The sequence below is a fragment of the Salmo salar genome, chromosome ssa01 (genome assembly GCF_905237065.1).
Source record: "Salmo salar chromosome ssa01, Ssal_v3.1, whole genome shotgun sequence".
Classification (NCBI taxonomy): domain Eukaryota; kingdom Metazoa; phylum Chordata; class Actinopteri; order Salmoniformes; family Salmonidae; genus Salmo; species Salmo salar.
Window position 1 is genome coordinate 164,344,038 of NC_059442.1, and position 13,933 is coordinate 164,357,970.

The window sequence follows — 13,933 nt, forward strand, 5'->3', positions numbered from 1 at the left end:
GCATGCTAACTAGCCTGTGTCATCCCTGCCATTCTCAGGACATGCTTATGCAGCTGGCTAAAGCCGTGGCTAACGCCGCCGCCGCGCTGGTGCTCAAAGCAAAGAACGTGGCCCAGAAGACAGAGGACTCTGCACTCCAGAACCGCGTCATCGCCGCAGCGACCCAATGTGCCCTGTCCACCTCCCAACTGGTGGCCTGCACCCGGGTAAGAGAAGAGAACCCCAACATCTTTACCACACACTAACCATCTATTGTCCCATGTTTGTCATTTAGGCTTGGGCGGTATACCGTTTACCGGGGTGTTTTTTTAAATACAGACGCTATGATTTTCAGTACTGTAAATTGGGTGCCCCATAAAGCTCGGGTGCACCTCCGCATCACGGGAGCTGTTATAACTGCTAAGTTAACAATCTAAGATGTGTCAGATAAATGATATCCAGCTTGGGGCTCCAGCTATGCATTTGGTTTGCTAACTAGCTATCTAAGCGGCTAGATGGCAAGATCAAGCTTATTGGTTACAGCAGAGATAATCAATCCCAACCTGGATCAAGATCCCTGCTGCCTAAATTTGTTTTATGCGTTAAAATACAAACATTTGGAAAGAAATGGTGCCCCTGGTGTGCACTGCCGGTAATACAATATACCCTGGTATTGTACAGGAACGGTATGAAGGTATGAAAATCTGCATACCTCCCAACCCTATTGTCAAAATAGTGACACATTTGACACAAATGAATGAATGAGTGTTTTTCCATTTGAAAATAAAGTTTACATAAGAAGAGAGAATTGGTTGTTTCCCCTCTCTAGTTTAGTGTCGACACCAAGAAGTGGTTCAGACGGCTTGATTAGATCTGTAGTCCTTCCAACATCTGTTTCTCTCCTCCTCTTCCTTTACCCATTAATTTATTTCTATTGTCCCCATTTCTACCACCCCCTTTTTTACCACTTACCCCCATATCTCCCTCCTCTTTTCTTACCCCATCTCTCCCTCCACTTTTTTTTACCTTTCTCTCTCTCTCTCTCTCCCCCCTCCTTTTTGACTCCTATCTCTCCTCCCCCTTTTTTACCCCATCTCTCCCTCCCCTTTTCTTATCCCTCTCTCCCTCCACTTTTTTCTTTACCCCTCTCTCCCCCCCTCCTTTTTACCCCTATCTCTCCGTCCCCTTTTCTTACCCCTATCTCTCCCTCCCCTTTTTTACCCTACCCCTTTCCCCTATCTCTACCTTTGCTTTTTCTCTCCTTTCTCCCCTCATCCCTTTTTGTCTTACCTCTCTCCCTCTCTCTCCAGGTGGTCGCTCCCACCATCAGCTCCCCGGTGTGCCAGGAGCAGCTGATTGAGGCAGGCAAGCTGGTTGCCAAGTCAGTGGACGGCTGCGTGGATGCGTCGCAGGGAGCCACCAGCGACGAGGGGCTCCTCAAGCAGGTGGGCGCCGCTGCCACAGGCGTCACCCATGCCCTCAACGAGCTCCTGCAGCACATCAAGCAGTACGCCCACGGAGGCCAGCCCATAGGGCGCCACGGAGAGGCCACCGACCGCATCCTGGACGTCACCGAGAACATCTTCAGCTCCATGGGAGACGCCGGTAGGCTGGGGGATGGGAGGGGTGGGGCTAAAAGAGGTCAAGGGTCAGCAGTCATATTGGAGTGAGATAGCAAAGATGGTGGATTAAAGATGTCCCACTCATGCCTTTTACCATTGAAGAAAATGGTCACAGTTCTGGTCTGCTTAAGGGGCTGGCTCTCCCATAGGTAGCAGCTGGGTCTGGTCTGCTTAGTTTATTGACTGTATATGAACCTGAAAAAAGGAGCGAGTGAGATGTCTCTGGAGTCTGCATCTCAAAATGGCATCCTATTTGCAAAAAGCAATTTCAAACGTTTGTCTTATTTCCAAAAAGCAGTACAAAAAAAGTCTAATTTGACATGTTTTAATATGACAATATGATGAGGAAGTGGATTGTTGTATAACTTTTTGTTGATAAAATACTCCCTGACTTTTAAGTTTTAAGAGGTTTATTAAAGGAAAGATCAAAATGCTGCCTCTCCTACCGTTGCCCTTTTCCTAGGGCCAGAATCAATAAAGGTTGGATGAATAAATCAGTATTTAAACGTCAATAAAAACTAGATGAATAAATGAGGATTTCAACTGTATTGACTGCTGTTTCTCTCCAGGTGAGATGGTGCGTCAGGCCCGCATCCTTGCCCAGGCCACCTCGGACCTGGTCAACGCCATCAAGATGGATGCAGAGGGCGAGTCGGACCTGGAGAATTCCCGCAAGCTGCTGTCAGCCGCCAAGCTCCTGGCAGACGCCACGGCCAAAATGGTGGAGGCTGCCAAGGTCTGTTCCACATGACCTACTGTTCCCATCCTGTCCCCCATTCCACCATGTTCTGTTCCACATGACCTACTGTTCCCATCCTGTCCCCCATTCCACCATGTTCTGTTCCACATGACCTACTGTTCCCATCCTGTCCCCCATTCCACCATGTTCTGTTCCACATGACCTACTGTTCCCATCCTGTCCCCCATTCCACCATGGTCTGTTCCCATCCTGTCCCCCATTCCACCATGGTCTGTTCCCATCCTGTCCCCCATTCCACCATGTTCTGTTCCACATGACCTACTGTTCCCATCCTGTCCCCCATTCCACCAAGGTCTGTTCCACATGACCTACTGTTCCCATACGGTGCCCCATTCCACCGTTGAGGAATTATGAGCGTGGATGGAGGAATGGCGATGCCTCCGTTTAGGAGCTCTGTGTGTGTGTGTGTGTGTGTGTGTGTGTGTGTGTGTGTGTGTGTGTGTGTGTGTGTGTGTGGTGTAGTTTTTTTTGTTATTGTTTAGTCTTACTTAAGGTTAAGTCTGCTGTATTGAGGATTTAGTTAGCAACTTCCTCAGTGCGCTCGCATGCGGGTGGAATATCCTCTTGGTCTAATGGTTATGATGCTGGTTTCTCCAGCGGGAGACCGGGGTTCAGGTCCCACTCGTAACATTAACGTGCTGATGTGTGTGCAGGGCGCAGCCGCCAACCCGGACAGTGAGGAGCAGCAGCAGAGACTGAGGGAGGCAGCAGAGGGTCTACGCATGGCCACCAACGCTGCTGCCCAGAACGCCATCAAGAAGAGGCTGGTCAACAAGCTGGAGGTGAGGACACAGACAGCTTTCTCTTGATATTACTGGATCTCAACCAGTGTTTCCCCCGTCGTTATGTAGATTGGGTTGGGTGGGCCCCCCTCCTAACTTTGTTACACCCCCCCTGCTTAAAAGAGACCGCCTGGAAATTAAACTAATGCTGACTTTCAAATCAAATGTTATTGGTCACATACACATGGTTAGCAGATGTTAATGCGAGTGTAGCGAAATGCTTGTGCTTCTAGTTCCGACCATGGAGTAATATCTAACAACTAATCTAACAATTTCACGACAACTACCTTATAAGAATATGTACATAAAGATATATGAATGAGCGTTGGCTGAACGGCATAGGCAAGATGCAGAACTAAGCAGAACTTATGACTGTCTGACTTGCCTAAGCAGAACTTATGACTGTCTGACTTGCCTAAGCAGAACTTATGACTGGGGGTGAATCTGTCAGTGAACAGCAAAACAAGCCTGCCGCAATATTACAATCGTGGGAAATCATTGGTTGGAAAGCAAATGTCTCCTGCTGAAAAGAGAAGAGGCTAAATCCGTATGCTGTAGGCTACCAAAATATTAGATCAACTTCCAAATATTGTTTACAAAGTAAAGCAAGAGAGACAGGCTTTTGGCACGAACACATCAGCCATCACCGGCGAGTGACCGGTGCATCATTGGCTGAGTCAGTGAAACTGGAAAGTATTTTCAGGATCATCATTTCCTCCTCAGGTTGTAGCCTACAATATGTGTGTCTGCACACACAGCTCACTATTGATGGATTCAAGACAAGGTTGTTTTTATTGATCTCAGTTTGTCAGTGTCAAAGTAGCCTGTCATTTTGATTATTTGTGCGCAGCATTATGATTGCTAAGATTGATTTGTTTTATTGCCATACATTAAGGTAACCATACATTAAGGTTATTAAAAACGTAACCTTAATGTATGCATTGCTGAAATTAACCAACCCGGGTGTTAGTTAGCAAGCACATCGGTTTGGAAACCTAAGTTGAAACTAAACTAACAGTCTTTTTTTTTTCACACTGCGTTTCCTGTCAGAACGCAGCCAAGCAGGCCGCCGCGGCCGCCACTCAGACTATAGCCGCCGCCCAGCACGCCGCCTCGTCCAATAAGAACCCAGCAGCCCAGCAGCAGCTCGTCCAGAGCTGCAAGGTGAGAGCTCCGCTGCCATGGCAACCCAACCATCACTCTCTTCCTGGTTTCTGGTCCTGTGGGGTCAGGCATAGGTCACTGAGTACAAGTGTCATGCCTTCTCTCTCTTCTCTCATTTTCTCTCGCTCTCTTTTTCTCTCTCTCTCGCTCTCTCTCTCTATTTCTATTTTTCTTTCTCTCTCTCTCAGGGGTACAATTACTGTAGTAAATCTCAAATCAAATATTTTTGACTTTGCCATTCTGAGTTAGATTCTAGTTCAGGTGTCCTTCATTGTTCTCTGAAAATGAATGTGGAAATATCCCCTTTCTATACACTGAGCTTGTGATTTGTCATGTATGCAGTGATGTGAGCAATGATTGCTTCATTGCACTGTAAGAATGAGAATAGAGTATTGTGATTTTGATAGTGTATGTTATTGTTTTTACCCTGACCAAACTACACATTTTCCATTTGATTGGTTGGTTGATAGTCATTAATTGGCCGATCTGGTGTGTATGTGTGTCAGGTGGTGGCAGACCAGATCCCTCAGCTGGTCCAGGGGGTGCGTGGCAGCCAGTCCCAGCCCGACAGCCCCAGTGCCCAGCTCACCCTCATCGGGGCCGGCCAGAACTTCCTCCTGGTGAGACCCTCATCTCTGCCCTGCTCTCATGTTTTTTTTCCTGATTCTGATATACTTTCGCAAAGAAGGATGCCCGCCTAAAAGGAATATGACACAAAACAAGGAAGCTTGTCCTCTGAAATCTGCTGGAGCCAATTTGATTTATTACAATCTACACCGGAACAATGTTTTAGTAGCATGTAGCATGCACCTTTGTAGAAATAAACAAGTTAACCCTTTCCTTCCTCCATCCACTCCTATGCCCTCAGCCTGGTGCCAAGATGGTGACGGCTGCCAAGGCCACAGTACCTACCATTGGCGACCAGGCCTCTGCCATGCAACTCAGCCAGTGTGCCAAGAACCTGGCCACTGCCCTTGCCGAGCTCCGCACGGCCGCACAGAAGGTACCAAACACCCCCCAAACGCACTCAACAAGGACCTGTTGTTTGACCTTGTTAGCGCTTTCGCTAGTGGAATTAGCTAGCTACAGTAGCTTGCTCTGTAACTAGCTGAAATACTGTGTTAGCAGTTTAGCTAGTGGAATTAGCTAGCTAGCTTGCTCCATTTGGCTGAAACATTGTATTAGCGGTTTAGCTAGTGGAATTAGCTAGCTACAGTAGCTTGCTCTATAACTAGCTGAAACACTGTGTTAGCAGTTTAGCTTGTTGGAATTAGCTAGCTCACTCCATAGCTAACTTGAGTAACACCACGGTAATATAGCACTAGAGGTTTAGCAGGCCCAGTCTTGCTCAATATGGGGTCCCTATTCTGTTCTGTCTTCCCTTTCCCCACTTCCTGTGTTGACTTCCTGTCATGTGATCCAGGCACAGGAAGCATGTGGTCCTCTGGAGATCGACAATGCTCTGACGGTGGTCCGAGGCCTGGAGAAAGACATGGTGGAGGCCAAGGCCTCAGCTGGTGATGGCAAACTCAAACCCCTGCCCGGAGAGACGGTGAGAGAACACACACACACACACACACACACACACACACACACAATACACCTTGCATATGTCGTATGCGAACTGTGCTTGTAGGCTAGCAGGAAGTTTGACACACACACACACACACACACACACACACACACACAATACATCTTGCATATGCCGTATGCGAACTGTACTTGTAGGCTAGCAGGAAGTTTGACACACCACACACACACACACACACACACACACACACACACACACACACACACACACACACACACCCCTGCCCTGGTAGATGGCAAGCACATGCCCAAATGCACACATTTTCACAAACACACAGTACTGTACGTACAAGCTAACCACTTGTTCAACAGTATGCATATTATACAGAACCAAGTGTACACATCTCTCCCACGATCTTCCTGTCACATGACTTGTGACAGAAATAACTTGTGACAAGTTAACTACTGACTTTCAGCATGCATATAGGGAAGGGCACTCAACTTGTACTGCACCGACACAGATGACTGGCTAAAAGAAATGGCTAAGAAGATGATAATGTTATGTAATATTTTAAACTCTATATAACTTTTTAATGTTGCTGGACCTCAGAAGGAGTAGCTTCTGCCTTGGCAGCAGCTAATGGGGATCCTTAATAAATTCAGAATACAAATAGTTGGAGCTGTATTGTTAGATTTCAAGCCTTTGATGTTATTGATCATGAATTGTTATTGGAAAAAAAACTTTACATCACCTGCCATCACATGGTTGGAGAGTTATTTATCCAATAGAACCCAGAGAATGTTCTTCACTCTCTAACATCAGATATCTACAGTGCGGTATCCCTCAGGGCAGTAACCTTGGGCCGTTACTCTTCTCAATTTTTACCAATTATTTGCCACTTGTCTTACAAGAAGATAAAATGACTCTGAATGTTGATGATTGAACACTACACATCAGCACCTCTAGCCAGTGAGCTCACTGACACTCTTAGCAAGGAGTTGCAGTCAGTGTCAAAATGGGTAACTAACAATAAACTGGTCTTAAATACATCTAAAACTGAAGGCATTGTATTTGGATCAAAACATTCTCTAAGACCTAAACCTCAACTGGAGTTGTGTATAAAGGGTGTGACCATTGAACAACTCCTAGGAGGAACATTGGATGGCCAGATATAATGGTCAAGTCATATTGACAAAGTTGTTGTGAAGATGGGGAGAGGTATGTTTGTTTATAAAATATATATTGCATTTTTTACACAAAAATCAACTGTACTAGTTGTTCAGGCTCTGGTCTTGTCCCATCTTGATTACTGTCTGGTAATATGGTCAAGTGCAGCAAAGAAAGACCTAGCAAAGCTGCCGCTGGCTCACGACAAAGCAGCACGCCTTGCCCTTAACTGCACACACACAACTAACATCAACAACTTGCATTGATAGTTTTTCATGGTTTAGGAAAAATGTACATCTCTTCTAGTCTTTTTAAGAAACATTTGTGTGTTGAAAATGCCTCACCACTTGTACAATCTATTTTAAACAGACGTACATACCTCACCAGACACACCACTATGGGTTCCTTCACGGTGCCCAAACCATAAACAGATTTTCACTTAGTTATCTATTGAGTCATGGTGGAATGATCTGCTACCAGAGGTTACTCAGTTATCTATAGAGTCATGGTGGAATGATCTGCTACCAGAGGTTACTCAGTTATCTATAGAGTCATGGTGGAATGATCTGCTACCAGAGGTTACTCAGTTATCTATAGAGAGTCATGGTGGAATGATCTGCTACCAGAGGTTACTCAGTTATCTATAGAGTCATGGTGGAATGATCTGTTACCAGAGGTTACTCAGTTATCTATAGAGATGTCATGGTGGAATGATCTGCTACCAGAGGTTACTCAGTTATCTATAGAGTCATGTCATGGTGGAATGATCTGCTACCAGAGGTTACTCAGTTATCTATAGAGTCATGTCATGGTGGAATGATCTGCTACCAGAGGTTACTCAGTTATCTATAGAGTCATGGTGGAATGCTCTGCTACCAGAGGTTACTCAGTTATCTATAGAGTGTCATGGTGGAATGATCTGCTACCAGAGGTTACTCAGTTATCTATAGAGTCATGGTGGAATGATCTGCTACCAGAGGTTACTCAGTTATCTATAGAGGTCATGGTGGAATGATCTGCTATCAGAGGTTACTCAGTTATCTATAGAGTCATGTCATGGTGGAATGATCTGCTACCAGAGGTTACTCAGTTATCTATAGAGTCATGGTGGAATGATCTGCTACCAGAGGTTACTCAGTTATCTATAGAGTCATGGTGGAATGATCTGCTACCAGAGGTTACTCAGTTATCTATAGAGTCATGGTGGAATGATCTGCTACCAGAAGTTACTCAGTTATCTATAGAGTCAGTCATGGTGGAATGATCTGCTACCAGAGGTTACTCAGTTATCTATAGAGTCATGGTGGAATGATCTGCTACCAGAGGTTACTCAGTTATCTATAGAGTCATGGTGGAATGCTCTGCTACCAGAGGTTACTCAGTTATCTATAGAGTCATGGTGGAATGCTCTGCTACCAGAAGTTACTCAGTTATCTATAGAGTCATGTCATGGTGGAATGATCTGCTACCAGAGGTTACTCAGTTATCTATAGAGTCATGGTGGAATGATCTGCTACCAGAGGTTACTCAGTTATCTATAGAGTCATGGTGGAATGATCTGCTACCAGAGGTTACTCAGTTATCTATAGAGTCATGGTGGAATGCTCTGCTACCAGAGGTTACTCAGTTATCTATAGAGTCATGGTGGAATGATCTGCTACCAGAGGTTACTCAGTTATCTATAGAGTCATGGTGGAATGATCTGCTACCAGAGGTTACTCAGTTATCTATAGAGTCATGTCATGGTGGAATGATCTGCTACCAGAGGTTACTCAGTTATCTATAGAGTCATGGTGGAATGATCTGCTACCAGAGGTTACTCAGTTATCTATAGAGTCATGGTGGAATGATCTGCTACCAGAGGTTACTCAGTTATCTATAGAGTCATGGTGGAATGCTCTGCTACCAGAGGTTACTCAGTTATCTATAGAGTCATGGTGGAATGCTCTGCTACCAGAGGTTACTCAGTTATCTATAGAGTCATGGTGGAATGATCTGCTACCAGAGGTTACTCAGTTATCTATAGAGTCATGTCATGGTGGAATGATCTGCTACCAGAGGTTACTCAGTTATCTATAGAGTCATGGTGGAATGATCTGCTACCAGAGGTTACTCAGTTATCTATAGAGTCATGGTGGAATGATCTGCTACCAGAGGTTACTCAGTTATCTATAGAGTCATGGTGGAATGATCTGCTACCAGAGGTTACTCAGTTATCTATAGAGTCATGTCATGGTGGAATGATCTGCTACCAGAGGTTACTCAGTTATCTATAGAGTCATGTCATGGTGGAATGATCTGCTACCAGAGGTTACTCAGTTATCTATAGAGTCATGGTGGAATGATCTGCTACCAGAGGTTACTCAGTTATCTATAGAGTCATGGTGGAATGATCTGCTACCAGAGGTTACTCAGTTATCTATGAGTCAGTCATGGTGGAATGATCTGCTACCAGAGGTTACTCAGTTATCTATAGAGTCATGTCATGGTGGAATGATCTGCTACCAGAGGTTACTCAGTTATCTATAGAGAGTCATGGTGGAATGATCTGCTACCAGAGGTTACTCAGTTATCTATAGAGTCATGGTGGAATGATCTGTTACCAGAGGTTACTCAGTTATCTATAGAGAGTCATGGTGGAATGCTCTGCTACCAGAGGTTACTCAGTTATCTATAGAGTCATGGTGGAATGATCTGCTACCAGAGGTTACTCAGTTATCTATAGAGTCATGGTGGAATGATCTGCTACCAGAGGTTACTCAGTTATCTATAGAGTAGTCATGGTGGAATGATCTGCTACCAGAGGTTACTCAGTTATCTATAGAGTCATGGTGGAATGATCTGCTACCAGAGGTTACTCAGTTATCTATAGAGTCATGGTGGAATGCTCTGCTACCAGAGGTTACTCAGTTATCTATAGAGTCATGGTGGAATGCTCTGCTACCAGAGGTTACTCAGTTATCTATAGAGTCAGTCATGGTGGAATGATCTGCTACCAGAGGTTACTCAGTTATCTATAGAGTCATGGTGGAATGCTCTGCTACCAGAGGTTACTCAGTTATCTATAGTCAGTCATGGTGGAATGATCTGCTACCAGAGGTTACTCAGTTATCTATAGAGTCATGGTGGAATGATCTGCTACCAGAGGTTACTCAGTTATCTATAGAGTCATGGTGGAATGCTCTGCTACCAGAGGTTACTCAGTTATCTAGAGTCATGGTGGAATGCTCTGCTACCAGAGGTTACTCAGTTATCTATAGAGTCATGGTGGAATGCTCTGCTACCAGAGGTTACTCAGTTATCTATAGAGTCATGGTGGAATGATCTGCTACCAGAGGTTACTCAGTTATCTATAGAGAGTCATGGTGGAATGATCTGCTACCAGAGGTTACTCAGTTATCTATAGAGTCATGGTGGAATGATCTGCTACCAGAGGTTACTCAGTTATCTATAGAGTCATGTCATGGTGGAATGATCTGCTACCAGAGGTTACTCAGTTATCTATAGAGTCATGGTGGAATGATCTGCTACCAGAGGTTACTCAGTTATCTATAGAGTCATGGTGGAATGATCTGCTACCAGAGGTTACTCAGTTATCATAGTCAAGTCATGGTGGAATGCTCTGCTACCAGAGGTTACTCAGTTATCTATAGAGTCATGGTGGAATGATCTGCTACCAGAAGTTACTCAGTTATCTATAGAGTCATGGTGGAATGATCTGCTACCAGAGGTTACTCAGGCAAAAAGCATGTTTAGCTTAAAAAACAGATATAAAATACATTATCACAGCGCCTCTCCTATTTCTAAAGATCTGATTGAACTGTACTGTATATAACAATATGAATATGTACACTGCTCAAAAAAATAAAGGGAACACTTAAACAACACAATGTAACTCCAAGTCAATCACACTTCTGTGAAATCAAACTGTCCACTTAGGAAGCAACACTGATTGACAATACATTTCACATGCTGTTGTGCAAATGGAATAGACAACAGGTGGAAATTATAGGCAATTAGCAAGACACCCCCAATAAAGGAGTGGTTCTGCAGGTGGGGACCACAGACCACTTCTCAGTTCCTATGCTTCCTGGCTGATCTTTTGGTCACTTTTGAATGCTGGCGGTGCTTTCACTCTAGTGGTAGCATGAGACAGAGTCTACAACCCACACAAGTGGCTCAGGTAGTGCAGCTCATCCAGGATGGCACATCAATGCGAGCTGTGGCAAGAAGGTTTGCTGTGTCTGTCAGCATAGTGTCCAGAGCATGGAGGCGCTACCAGGAGACAGGGCAGTACATCAGGAGACGTGGAGGAGGCCGTAGGAGGGCAACAACCCAGCAGCAGGACCGCTACCTCCGCCTTTGTGCAAGGAGGAGCAGGAGGAGCACTGCCAGAGCCCTGCAAAATGACCTCCAGCAGGCCACAAATGTGCATGTGTATGCTCAAACGGTCAGAAACAGACTCCATGAGGGTGGTATGAGGGCCGACATCCACAGGTGGGGGTTGTGCTTACAGCCCAACACCGTGTAGGACGTTTGGCATTTGCCAGAGAACACCAAGATTGGCAAATTCGCCACTGGCGCCCTGTGCTCTTCACAGATGAAAGCAGGTTCACACTGAGCACGTGACAGACGTGACAGAGTCTGGAGACGCCGTGGAGAACGTTCTGCTGCCTGCAACATCCTCCAGCATGACCGGTTTGGCGGTGGGTCAGTCATGGTGTGGGGTGGCATTTCTTTGGGGGGCCGCACAGCCCTCCATGTGCTCGCCAGAGGTAGCCTGACTGCCATTAGGTACCGAGATGAGGTCCTCAGACCCCTTGTGAGACCATATGCTGGTGCGGTTGGCCCTGGGTTCCTTCTAATGCAAGACTATGCTAGACCTCATGCGGCTGGAGTGTGTCAGCAGTTCCTGCAAGAGGAAGGCATTGATGCTATGGACTGGCATTCCCCAGACCTGAATCCAATTGAGCACATCTGGGACATCATGTCTCGCTCCATCCACCAACGCCACGTTGCACCACAGACTGTCCAGGAGTTGGCGGATGCTTTAGTCCAGGTCTGGGAGGAGATCCCTCAGGAGACCATCCGCCACCTCATCAGGAGCATGCCCAGGCGTTGTAGGGAGGTCATACAGGCACGTGGAGGCCACACACTACTGAGCCTCATTTTGACTTGTTTTAATGACATTACATCAAAGTTGGATCAGCCTGTAGTGTGGTTTTCCACTTTAATTTTGAGTATGACTCCAAATCCAGACCTCCATGGGTTGATAAATTGGATTTCCATTGATTATTTTTGTGTGATTTTGTTGTCAGCACATTCAACTATGTAAAGGAAAAAGTATTTAGTAAGATTTTTTCTTTCATTCAGATCTAGGATGTGTTGTTTAAGTGTTCCTTAATTTTTTTGAGCAGTATATATATTCCTATATATAAAACTCTTGTTTTATTTCTAGTTTGAATTTATTGTAATAAGTTGTCTATTACTGTTCTGTACTTTCATGTATTTGAATGTTTTGTGTGGACCCCAGGGAGAGTAGCTGCCGCATTTGCAGTAGCTAATAGGGATCCTAATAAACTAAACTAAACTTGTTGCCACATGCACAGCGGTAGATAGGCTGATTTCAACACCCACCACAGAATCAGGCAGGTAGGCTGATTTCAACACCCACCACAGAATCAGGCAGGTAGGCTGATTTCAACACCCACCACAGAATCAGGCAGGTAGGCTGATTTCAACACCCACCACAGAATCAGGCAGGTAGGCTGATTTCAACACCCACCACAGAATCAGGCAGGTAGGCGATTACAACACCCACCACAGAATCAGGCAGGTAGGCTGATTACAACACCCACCACAGAATCAGGCAGGTAGGCTGATTACAACACCCACCACAGAATCAGGCAGGTAGGCTGATTGCAACACCCACCACAGTATCAGGTAGGTAGGCTGATTGCAACACCCACCACAGTATCAGGTAGGTAGGCTGATTTCAACACCCACCACAGAATCAGGCAGGTAGGCTGATGTCAACACCCACCACAGAATCAGGCAGGTAGGCTGATGTCAACACCCACCACAGAATCAGGCAGGTAGGCTGATGTCAACACCCACCACAGAATCAGGCAGGTAGGCTGATTACAACACCCACCACAGAATCAGGCAGGTAGGCTGATTACAACACCCACCACAGAATCAGGCAGGTAGGCTGATTACAACACCCACCACAGAATCAGGTAGGTAGGCTGATGTCAACACCCACCACAGTATCCAGGTAGGTAGGCTGATGTCAACACCCACCACAGTATCATGCCTCAGCACCCATCATTGGGTCTGTGCCCACATGATGATTACAAGTACTTGACTGTGAGAATTCCAACCACAGTGCAGACACTTAGGAACACACACGCACATAACTGGCCCTCAATGCTTTGTATGCGAGAGCAGTCTGTAAAATGAAACCTGTAGGCATAATTAGGATTCTTGACCACTCACTCCTACTCATGTTACTTTTAATTTAATTAGTTTGTGTGAAGATCAGAATTATACAAGTGGAAGTATGTGCATTGTGTCATATAGTGTATAACTGTTGTGTGTGTTTTTGCAGCTGGAGAAGTGCTCTCAGGACGTGGGCAACAGCACTAAGGCTGTGAGCTCTGCCATCGCCCAGCTGCTGAGTGAGGCCACCCAGGGCAACGAGAACTACACAGGTAGCTACAGTAGTGTACAAACTGGTCACCCAGGGCAACGAGAACTACACGGGTAGCTACAGTAGTGTACAAACTGGTCACCTAGGGCAACGAGAACTACACGGGTAGCTACAGTAGTGTACAAACTGGTCACCCAGGGAAACGAGAACTACACAGGTAGCTACAGTAGTGTACAAACTGGTCACCCAGGGAAACGAGAACTACACAGGTAGCTA

At 45.6% G+C, this 13,933-nt stretch overlaps 1 protein-coding gene across 5 annotated transcripts in view; it reads left to right on the forward strand.

Annotated features, from left to right (window-relative positions):
- tln1 (talin 1) overlaps positions 1-13,933 on the forward strand; it is a 144,819-nt gene that overhangs the window by 72,669 nt on the left and 58,217 nt on the right. For all 5 annotated transcript variants that reach the window (XM_045693648.1, XM_045693650.1, XM_045693652.1 and 2 more), the window contains 9 exons: positions 39-206; positions 1,290-1,584; positions 2,171-2,337; positions 3,015-3,143; positions 4,194-4,307; positions 4,814-4,927; positions 5,176-5,310; positions 5,731-5,859; positions 13,616-13,718. In XM_045693648.1, the coding sequence (XP_045549604.1) occupies positions 39-206; positions 1,290-1,584; positions 2,171-2,337; positions 3,015-3,143; positions 4,194-4,307; positions 4,814-4,927; positions 5,176-5,310; positions 5,731-5,859; positions 13,616-13,718 (1,354 nt within the window). The remainder of the gene's footprint in view (positions 1-38; positions 207-1,289; positions 1,585-2,170; positions 2,338-3,014; positions 3,144-4,193; positions 4,308-4,813; positions 4,928-5,175; positions 5,311-5,730; positions 5,860-13,615; positions 13,719-13,933) is intronic.